Source organism: Cotesia typhae, unplaced genomic scaffold, assembly GCF_013202065.1.
Source record: "Cotesia typhae breed Kobodo isofemale line unplaced genomic scaffold, CoteBio_Ctyphae contig_11, whole genome shotgun sequence".
Taxonomy (NCBI): Eukaryota; Metazoa; Arthropoda; class Insecta; order Hymenoptera; family Braconidae; genus Cotesia; species Cotesia typhae.
In genome coordinates this window covers 4009471-4021685 of record NW_027423711.1, presented here as the reverse complement: position 1 = coordinate 4021685, position 12215 = coordinate 4009471, and the positions used below count along the sequence as shown (strand labels likewise).

The following is a 12215-nucleotide window of genomic DNA, read 5'->3' as shown; positions in this document are numbered from 1 at the left end:
AAAAAAATAAATAAACGTTTGAATTTCATTGTAATTATTTACTGAAAAAAAACTCTTTGAACCTTAATTAATTTTCAATCGATAAGATTGATTCTTTTACAGACTTATTAGTATGATATATAATATATATATATATATATATATTATCATTATCAGTATGGATAGGCATACGATAAATATTAATATAATAATACAAAGTAATCATTAAATTATTTAATGATTGTAAGCTTTGGTTACATAAACGATCATGTTAATAACAATACAGATTTTTAAGTCAATTATTATTATTAATTCATCTTTAAATGTAATTTAAATTGTACCACGTGGTATGGAGACTCGATAAAAGCCATATGTGATAAAAATAATCATCTGTTTGCTTTGTTCATTAATTCTTTAATGTTTCTGTATTTGTTTGTAGGTTTATTTATTATAATAATAATAATAATTATTATTATTATTATTCTTCTCGTGTAAAAAAAATTGTCATAAGCTTAGAATCCTAAACGAGTCACAATTTAGCTAAAAATAGTGATCAGCTGTCAATTTAAAAAAATTTTTTAACAAATTAATTATAACAAAAAAATTTTGACTTATACTCATTATAATCCAGATTATACTTATTATAATCTAGATTATACTCATTATAATCCAGATTATACTAGCTACTATCTGAAATTTTTTTTTCACTCAGTATAATCTAGGATAATATTCAGTGTAATTTTATTCTTACCGTAGGACAATTTTAGGACACATGAATTTTAGGATGCTAAGCTTATGACTCTTTTATGAAAATTTTTTTTACACGTGTTTCTGATGATAGAATTGAGTAGAATTTTTTTTAACTCATTGGAACTTTAATTGCAAATTTTTGAAAGCTAATAAAATTAATTCAAAGTGAATTATATTCTTCACTAATTTAATATTAAATAAAAAATTAATTCATGGAAGATTTTTGAAAAATTCTAGTAGAAATTTTATCTAAAATTAAATTAATTTATTTAAATTACATTTCAAGAATAAATTAAAAGTTATTGCATAAATTATATTTGTTTAACTTTCAATAAAAGAAGAAATTGATAAAATTTACTTGCTTTTTTAAAATTAATCGAATATGTGCAATTAAAGCTTCGAATCGAAAATAATATAATTTTTAACATGGTTACAGTCGATATACAATTTTAAATTGAATTTAATTATGTTATTATTATTAGCATACATTATTAATTAATGTGATGAGAATTATTGGATAGTATAATATTATAAAACGTCAATTGTCGATGCGATTCCAAAAAATAGCCGTGGTGCTCCGCCTTTTGAAAACTTGGTATAAAAACTTGAGGTCTGTTTTCTATATCACAGAATTATCAAAATTTTTTTCAGATTGAGTACCACGACTTTATTTTTTTAAATATTTTTCCTATGCATTAATCAGTTGAGTCAATAAATAAGTACAAATAACTAAATACAGATATTATTAAAGAAACCTGTACTGTGCAATATTTTTCAGGGTTGTTTAGTTATTTTTTTTTTTTATTTGCAATTTTGACAATGTACGTCAAAAACCGTAGGATTATGAAAATGTAATAAGTGAGCGCAGCTAATGGCTCGTATTCAATCTTTATCAGATTTAATTCTCTTGGCACCTGAATAAAATAATTTCACCAGCCGCAAATTACATTTTAAAATGATTTGTCTCTTTGTATTTTTATTTTTTAAAACAACAGTGTTTTTTTTTTTAATTGTCACATCATTGAAGTTTTTACTCTGAAAATATTTTATTTTATATTAAAAAATGCTTCTAATTTATTTTTTTTTTTAATGGAATTAACAAATAGTCAAAAATTTACTCCACTTTAATAGTAAACAGAACAAGTTATTGTTTCAATTATTTTTTTAAATATTTTGGTCAGTATAAAATTGTTTAGAAAAAATTTATTTGGACGTACAAGCTACATACTACTCGTTGACGTGACGAAAAAAATTTTCACTTACACGGAAAAAAGTAAACTGTAAAATTCCGGTTCATTTTTTTAGTTTTAAACAGTAAAGCCGACATCGAGGTAGCAAAAAAATATAAATATTACAGAATTTAATGTAGAAAGTGTAAAACTTACAATTTGTAATTTAATATTGAAAATAATTGATCAGTAGCTGTCATTAAATGTAAAAAATCTCTAAATTAAAATACATTATAGTCTTGAAGTTAGTCAAAGGTCGAAACTCGCAAAAATCGGGTCACGATTTATTATTGGTTTAAATTTTGGCGCGCGCACAGCGCGCAATTCAAATTTCTAGTATAAATTTAAATTAATTATTATTTTTTATAAATCAACTATGATTTATTACATTTTACTTTTTTCCGTGTACGAAACGAGAGTTACTAGTAAAAAGTTTTACTTATTAACAATCGATGAAAATTGTTTCACACATAATTTATTACATTATTAATTAATATTATTACTATTAATATTACAATAATATAATAATTATTATTACAATTAATATTAACAACTAATTTACTTGCGATAAAATAAATATCCATTCGTTATATTAATATGTCCTATCTCGTGAATAATAATTTTTTTTTTTTTATGATAATTATATAAATTAAAATTACACGCATGATGACTCATAATCGTAGGATTATCTAATTTAATATTCTTGATAGTTAAACTTTTCTTTCATTCATATATTAACATATACTCAAAATAAAATTACTGTCTTTAAATCTTAAAGTATAAAATTTACAGAGTTTTTTTTTTTTTTTTTTTTTTTTTTTTTTTTTCCATACTTTGTACGATTAACATCGATGACTTACAATTACCTTAAATTAATTTTTTTCTAAATTAATTTTTTTTCCAAATTTTATTATCTTTATCTCTCCATCATTCGTTTATATATTGAATTAATTGCAAACTCTTCAGTAAAATCACCACCTGTCAAGGACATACAATGTAAGTAACATTCACTCAAGAAATTTTTCAACACTCGCTCATCGACTTTCAACGCATACCTGTAGTTACTTTTTATTTTTTTCGACGACCCATTTTATTATATTTATTTGGATCTAATGAAAAAAATATATATAGATATATGCATGTATTTATAAATATATTTTTTACAGTCGGACATGAGTATACACTGAGACCTTTATTATAAATTATAATTATAGCGTTAATTAATTCAAGAAATTAAGGTACAACTTAATTAAACAAAATCTATACAAACTTAATTAAAGAGGAACACTACTGTGACGATTGAAAAAAAAAGAGGTGATTTTCGGGAATTTTTTTCATAGGGAAAATAAAGGAATTTGGGGATCGGATTTTTTTTATTTTATTAAGGGTACATTAAAGATTATTACCCTAAATTTTTGTTAAAAAATATTTAATTATGACAAAGTTATAATTTATAAAAAAAAAATTATTTTTTTATAAAAAATATAAAAAAAAATTTTTTTTTTAAATTAATTTTTTGTTGAAATTAATTTTTTTTTTAAAATAATAACTTTATCATAATTAAATATTTTTTAATAAAAATTTAGAGTAATAATCTTTAATGTACCCTTAATAAAATAAAATAAATCCGATCCCCAAATTCCTTCATTTTCTCTGTCAAAAAAAATTCCCAAAAATCACCTCTTTTTTTTTCGATCGTCACAGTAATGTTTCCCCTTCAATGACAATATTTACTTAATGGATTAAATTAAAATAATCACACTGAGAAATAGTTTACAAATAATAATCATAATATCAATAATAAAACTAATAATGTTACATTTGTGACTTAAACAATATCGCAAAATTTTCTTGAAGAAAATAAAATAAAATAAAAATTTATATTGCTAATTATTTCGACAATAAAGTGGTCAACCGTGCAGTTAATATTAATAAAAAATTGACTTGAGATTTTATATTTGAAAAATAAAAAAAAATATACATATTTTAACTTAAATATTTATAAAGATCACAGCGAATATTCGTGATAATTAAGAGATTAATAAATCATAATTGCAATAATTAAATACAATTTATAATTTACAAGTAAATAATTAAATAATAGTAATGATAATAATAATAGAAAAAAAATTCAGGAATTATCAAAAATAATTGCCTGACATGGTTTTGTTCTCTGGTATATGTTTTTTCAAATTAATTTGCGCCGGTAAGTCAATTTATATTTTCGATGTGGAAAATGCGACAGTATTTTTTTTTTCAAAATTATTTAAAAATAATTAAATTTAAGTCGAAATCGATGTTTCGAGATTTAATAATAAATTATTATTTTTTTGAAATGTCAAATTTTTTTTCGGACGTTATTTTAAAAAACACTACTCTACAAACGTCGATTTAAATTATAAATACTTTAAATTTAAGTCTTGAAATTTTAATTATTTTATCGTCTTACAAAATTTTTTTTTTTTATTTTTTTCACATTTTTTTTTCTTTTTTCTATTTTTTATTTTCTTTCAGTAATTTAAAATCCTCAAGGACGATTATAATTTTTAATGCCAATTTTACTCGATTATTAATTAAATTACAAAAAAAAATGTTGATAAAATAAACAAGACTTATTTTCTCGTGAAAATTTTTAAATTTCTGAAGACTCTTAGTAAGTTTATGGCACACAATAGATCACCGTTTGGTATAAAGATGAATTATTACAATTACAATTATTGTTTTTTAAATTTTTTAAAAAAGTGCCGGTTTACAGTAAAAAAAAAAAAAAAAAAAAAATTATAAACGGTGTGATTGGCAAAATTCTGGCAGTGTTTGGAATGATTTTTTCCATTTAATATTTTTGATAAAGTAAGAAAGGTTTTTCGCACCTTGAATCGAGATAATTTGTAGTAAAAATAGTTTAAATAATAATTTAGTGTATAAAGGGAGTTTAATTTCTAACAGTAAATCCCGTAAAATTCCATGGCACAATTCAGATGAGCCGGATGGTAATGACCATGCGGCGGCATAACGTGGCCATGCTGCACAACGTGGCCCTCCAAATGATGATGGGCCGTGTATCAGTCTGTTGGCGGTTCAAGGTATGGTATTTCACTTGTCACATTAAATGATTCAAAGTAATGATTGAGGAATTCAAAGGTTGGTCGTTTCTCTGGACATGCGTCCCAGCATTGCAGCATAAGACGGTAAATGCTGTCCGGTAATGGCTGATTCGCTGGCTTAGGCATTCTGTAGCCTTTATCCACTTGTTCAATAACTTCACGACCATGCATACCTACATAAATTCATCAAAAAATATTTTATATGGTTATATAATTTCTTATAAATTAAATTCTTAAAAGTTATTTCATTTAATTTAGATTATTTATTAAAAATAATTTTTTTTAATGTAATTTAATCTCTAAATAGCAAAATTTAAATAAAAAAGGGCAGTCGGCAGCCGAAATGGAAGTAGATTTCTCAAATAAAAGAAAATATTTTTTATAAAATAATATATTTAAGTTCTGTAAAAATAATGACATCAAAATTAATGCAAAAATAAAATTTCATTAGATCTGTATGACAAAGTAGGTAATTTTTGGTCTAGACTGATGGTGAGGTATGCAAATTAAAGTTTATTTAATAAGCTTTCAGATGCAATTTACAAAAATTTTACAAATTATCGCACTCAATAGTTATTTCGCAAAAAAACAGCAAAAGTTCCAAATTTTGAGGATTTTGAAGAATTAAAATTTTTGTAATTTTTAAACTATTTAATTTAAAAAAATAAATAAGCATGCAAATTAGAGCTTATTTAATAAGCTTTCAGATGCAATTTTTAGAAATTTGATGGTATATCGTGTTAAATTGTTATTGCACTGAAATGCGATAAAAGTAAAAATTTTTGTGATTTTCAAAAATTTTTGAATTAGTGTCATTTCTAAACTAATCGACAGATTTGGCTCATTTTAGAGCTTAATTTCAAAAATTGTCCAAAAAATGAGTATGTGACGTTTCATTGAAATCCGTTCAAAATTAAGGAAGTTATAGAAGAAATAAAAATAAAAAGTTGTTGTTTACCTGGATAAGGAACTTGTCCATAAGTAAAAAGTTCCATAAGTAATATTCCATAAGACCAAACATCACTTTTAATGCTGAATCTGCCGTAAACAATAGCTTCTGGCGCAGTCCACTTGACAGGAAACCTGCTACCTTGCTTGGGGCAATACTCGTCATCTTCAATAATCCTTGCGAGGCCAAAATCGCATATTTTAGCCTTGTTCTTTTCGCCAATAAGCACATTACGTGCAGCAAGATCACGATGAATAAGCTGTTTGCTTTCTAAATGTTCCATACCCGAAGCTACTTGAGCTGCTATATAAATAAGATCCTCGAATTGCATATATTTACCGTCACCAGTTCTCAAAAAGTCCAAAAGACTTCCATTACACATGTACTCTTGAACAATATAAATAGGTTCTTCTTTGGAGCATACGGCATACAGCGCGACTAAATGTCTGTGCCTAAATTGTTTCATTATTGCTGCTTCTTGGAGGAATGCTTCTGTTGACATTGTACCAGGTCTCAGTGTCTTTACAGCAACTTCAATCTTGTTACGCCACTTGCCATAATAGACTTCACCGAAATTACCATGTCCGAGTTTACGTATCAACTGTATCTCGCTGCGATTTATCTCCCATTTGTCACGTAACTCTGGTCCAAGGTCCCACATGTCAGGCTGTGGTTTCGGACATGGTTTCGACAGGACATGACATAGGCCCAAGGCATTTTCTGTAATTTTATTTATTTATTATTATATTAATAGCAATCTTGCAGTCACTATGTGACTTGTTAATTATAATTAAATAAAATTTTGCTTTTGTAAATAATTAATTTTGTTAAATTGCACTGTAATTTCTTAAATATTGACATTCTACAAAATATAAGCTCATCCCGATGTTACACTCATCAAGAGCTTTCATTTGAGTACCCACATACATTTTCATATATTTTTCATATATACATATATATAATATATATAAATATATGAAAAATTGATGTGGGTACTCAAATGAAAGCTCTCGATGAGTATAATATCGAGATGAGCTTATATCTTTAAAAATGTCAATAATTCACAAGATACAAGGTCATTCTTTAATTATATATCATGAAAGGAACAACTGTAGATCAAAACTTTTTCAACGATACTAAATTCAAATATAAAAACCCATTTTATCATATAAATACACTAGCCATAAAATTTTGCTTATTCTCTTAATAATATAGATTACTGCTATTAGAAAAGGTGTTATTTTCGATTTAAAAAAAAAAAAAAAAAAAAAAACGTAATCGCTTTTATGCTGATTCTCTGTAATTCTCTCATTAATGTTGTTGCACTTGTTCTTATTTTTTTTTGCTTATTTACAACTGTAACTTTATTCTACATACGTTATAAGATAGAACACAAATGTTTTATAAATCTCATTTTATCAATTAAGTTAGTGAAAAAAAAAATAAGGGTAGAAAGTCTCAGTTGACCCGATAGGGATTATCAGCTTATTTTTTGATCAAAGAAGATTACGAGTGTGACTAATACGCGATAGAAAAGGATTAAAAAATTAAATGGTTATTATTGATAGAGTAATCTATCAATTGTATTGTAAAAAAAAAATTTTAAGTACTTAATAAAGATAATTAAATAAAATAAAAATAAAATACTAACTACTGTAGGCCATTACAAGAGCTGGTAGTGTTGGGAAGGTTTGATTAGTAGCAATAAAGAAGCCACCATTGTCCAGAGGTTTAATCTTGTAATGTTTAACATGATGACCCCGTCCTTCTTCCCAATCTTTAACACTAAGACTGTATCCACGTGGATTATGTTCGCTTGGTCTAACTAAAAATGTTCCTCTTGGATTTTCATCCACCAGGAGTAATTTTCCAGCTTCTTTTCTCGATACATTCTCGAAGAACCAGCTGCAATAGCAACAATACTTAGTACACTTTTAAAAAAATATAAAAACCACAAGAGTAGATGAAAAAAAGTTTGAACTTACTCTTCACTCTCGACTGAACGTTCAACTGCCACAAAGTTCCAAGGTATAAGTCCTTCTTGAAGGGTTCTCAGATGTAATACCCGCCACCAGTCAGGTTCAGAGTCGTCTAGAACTTCCATCTGATCGCCTTTCACAAAACTCACGTCTGTGCTCTCTCTTGCAGTGTAATTATAAAGTGCTACCACTATTTTATTCGTTCTCTGTGAATGAGCTACTCGAAAAAAAAAAAAAAAAATAAAACATCAGTTTTTTACTCTACTCTTGACAATTAACTTCAAAAAGTTGTGTAACAAGTAACAAACAGTTCCACTTTTATTATTTTTACTTTTAAAAATTTATCTGACTTAATTGATTGTTTTTTTAGCAATAAATTTGAGGCAATAAAGAAATACCAAAAAATTGTGGTGATAAATAAAACATTAAAGTGATGAAAATAAAAATTATTGCATCAAATTGAAAATTTCATTGATTAGAAAAATTTTTTGAATTAAAAAAATATTGTCAAGAATTTTTTGACTTGAAAATTTATTAAAATCAAGAATATTTGAAATATTTGAAATTTATGACAGAATAAAAATTATTTTAATCAATCAGATTAATTTTATAGACAAGAAAAAATTCTTCAGGAAGTATTTTTTTAATTTTTTATCAATCTGATTTCACTTATAATTTTTTTTCTTTTATTAATTTAATAAAATTGTCAATTTTTATACTAAAAAATTAATATCTTAAAATTATAATCTCCTCTATTTTTACACATACATTTTTACATTAATCAAATTTTTTCTCACAACTATGAAGCTGTATTAACATCAAATTAATGACACAAATTACACTTCAAGTTGTTAAACCACTCGAGAAATATTAAAAGGGCCGTAATTAAATATCTCACAAAATTAAAAAAAAAAACACTCAATTAAGTTAAAATGAAAATATTCATTCTAGTCCGTCAGCTAATGATAATGAAAAAAATTTACTTTAACGAACTAAAAAATTAAATAACATAATAGCTTTATAAGTTAGCTATTAAAAAATATAAAAAATTTAAATAAATTAGTTAGCAAGTGTTGTCGTTATTACCAAATAATATATAAATGAATTAGTAACGAAAATAAAATTAAAAGTTTGGAAAATCCAAAAGTGCACGCCTCATAATCTCATTTTTTATAATAAAATTGATTAAAATAAAATATAAGTACTTTTAAATAATAAATAAACTTAATTTTGGATAATACTGAAGCGTATAAAAAAAATGAACTTAATCAGTTAAGTTTTTTAGCTGGAGGTCCACGGAATAATTTTTTTTAAACATTTTTTTTATTTATTTAAAAAGCAAAATTTCAACTGTTGAAACTAAATTTTTTCCATGAAATTTATGTGCAAATATTTTTCTACAAGCACGATAGAAAATAAATAGATACAATTTTAGTTTAAGAAATCGCTTGATTTTTTTAAGACGAGTGTAGAGCACAATTTCATCCGCTTCGCTTATGAGGCGTGCAATAAACGTTAAAAAAAAAAAAAAAATAACTTAAAATACACACATGCAGGTAATACGACAGGCGAGCTTGTTTTACGAGGTTGATGTGGAATCTGTATCTTACAAGGTGTCGGTCTAGGTCGGATAATATCTGCGCGAGCTTGCACTCCTCTTTGATTAGGATCTGCTGTGTATCTATCCAAAGAGCCTCCATTGCTGTGTTTTGAAGTTAAAGCAGCTTCAGTTTTTTTGTACACTAAAAATAAAAAATTCAACAGTTATCGTTAGTTTAAATTTCATTATTTTATTACAGTTCAAATTTCAATTACACACAGCATCTCAAAGATGTTACAAATGTAATTGAAATATAAATACTTGTTTAAAAAAAAAAAAAAAAAAAAAAAAAGTGGTAAGATTAAATCACTAACCAATTGGCTGAGGCTCTTGCTCTTGCTGCAACACTTGCCCATCTTTCCGTTCTTATCTCAATGTTCTTTCGTCTCGTTCACTTATTTCTTCTCAGCCTCACCTTCCTCTTCCTCTTCTTGCTCTCCACCACAACCACCAGCTATAGCTTCTTTCAGCCTTAACTAAAACTCCTCTTATCCTTTATCGTTTTTCGTCGGATCGATTTCTATTTCCAGGTTCTATCTGTCCAGCTGAGAATTATCACCGTGATGCGGACAAGACTCCATCGCGGCTGATCACTTTTTTTCACAGATTTGAAAAACTCTTGTTTCCACGTTCTTGCAGTATCAATCCAGCCTTATTATCTCTTCCATTGCTTCAGAACTGTCCCCGTATTCTAAAAAAAAAAAAAAAAAAATAATAATAATAATAATAATAATAATAATAATAATAATAATAATAATAATACAATTAAACATTATTAACTCATTTAAGCATGAACAATAAATTATCATTCTTAAATTACATCATACGATAAAAAAATAAGACTCGGCTTGTCTAATTTATTGCCGTGCATTGATAAAAAAAAATCAGATACACAATATAATAACAATAAACATTGTAATGAATCAAGTGGGAACAAAAGCCATAATTTTACTTTTTCAGTTCACTTGTTGTTTGCTATTATCATAATACTTTTGTCTTCACAGTTGTTCGATTTTTTTATAAAATGGAAGTAGATTTCTCAAATAAAAAAATATATTTTTTATAAAATAATATTAATAATAATAAAAAATTTCTGTGACAAAAATAATGACATCAAAATTAATGCAAAAATAAAATTTTATTAGATCTGTATGACAAAGTAGGTAATTTTTGGTCTAGACTGATGGTGAGATATGCAAATTAAAGTTTATTTAATAAGCTTTCAGATGCAATTTACAGAAATTAAGTATGATATTGCGTTTAATAGTTAAAAAGATTAAAAAAAAAAAAAAAAGGCTTTTTTCTTGGAAAAAATGATCGAACTATTTTTCTTCATCTGCTTCCGGTGTTGTTGTAAAACAGGAAGACGTAAAAAGACTATTCGAGTGTGTAAAGTACTTAGAAGATTTATAATATCTATGTATATGGGCAGAAAATAATGAAAGAGACATCGCATACGTTATATATGTGTAATAACATGAGCAATATATTGACTATCTTACGTCGTATCTGATGCCCTCGAAGCGTGAATGATGACAAAAAAAAAGTAAAGATAAAAATAAAGGATTTACATGGAAGAGCACACGTGTCTCTGGTGATAATGTCGATCTTCTTTTGTAGGAACAAATATTTGTTATGGTGGACCATCGATCCAATCCAGTTGCTAACTGAAAAACATCACTAGCCTGAAGACTATTCTTTCTTTCTGTCTATTCATAGTAAAAAGGGAAAAAAATAAAGTTTAACTTTTATATTGAGAATGATAATACCTATATTTTTTACTAAATAGACTAGTTTAAAAAAAATTGTTGCGCTGTACTAGTAATTATTATTATTATTATTATTTTATTTTTTTATTTTTATTGATGTTAAAATGATAGAAGGATTTTTTTATGTTTAATAAGCTTTATTAATTATTAATAAATTATTTTTTAACATCATAGAAATTAATAAATATTTATTAACAGTTAATAAATTATTAAATATTTATTATTATTAAATTATTAAGTAATATTATTAAATATTAAATAAATAATAAATTTATTAAATGTTAAAAAATATTTATTAAAATTTAATAAATTCAATAATTGTCTTCAAATAAATTAAATAATTAATAGTTAATAAATTTTTCCATCAATGTAAAAGTTATTACTCTACCGATAAAATCATTCATGAATTTTTATGCAAACAAGTAAAACGACGACGTAAATAATTTTATAATCCGAAAGTAGCAAGTTGAAGGTTTCTGATTTTTTATCCCATTATGTATGTGGAATCTATTATCATCTTGGTGATAAACTAACGTGTCTCAGGCAGGGAAAAGATTTACTTTTTATCCGTGCCATTATTCAACGTTCCTCGTACACATGAACATGAAAAGTGAATGAAAGTGATACTAGTATATCGTCGATGTAGATGTGGATATCTAATATAACTGCTATATCTATATATATGTGGATATATAATATAACTGCTACTATACGTGGATATGAGAAAGAAGGAGCAAATAGTTGAAAAATAAAAAAAAAAAAAAGAGGGAAAAAATGCCGTTCCGAGGGTGCTGACTTTTCCAGCATAGTCGAATTTGTTACTGGAGGTCTCTACTCTCTGGCAAAGCCATTGACA

At 25.6% G+C, this 12215-nt stretch overlaps 1 protein-coding gene across 1 annotated transcript in view; it reads right to left on the bottom strand.

Annotated features, from left to right (window-relative positions):
* Nucleotides 1-3084: 3084 nt before the first annotated feature.
* The window catches only part of LOC141525236 (tyrosine-protein kinase Src64B-like), a 34414-nt gene continuing 25283 nt past the window's right edge, over nt 3085-12215 (bottom strand). The window contains 7 exon segments of the mRNA XM_074239629.1: nt 3085-5235; nt 6021-6731; nt 7663-7916; nt 7997-8207; nt 9541-9732; nt 9905-9925; nt 9928-10281. Of these exon segments, the coding sequence (XP_074095730.1) occupies nt 5021-5235; nt 6021-6731; nt 7663-7916; nt 7997-8207; nt 9541-9732; nt 9905-9925; nt 9928-9946 (1623 nt within the window). The 5' untranslated portion in view covers nt 9947-10281 and the 3' untranslated portion in view covers nt 3085-5020.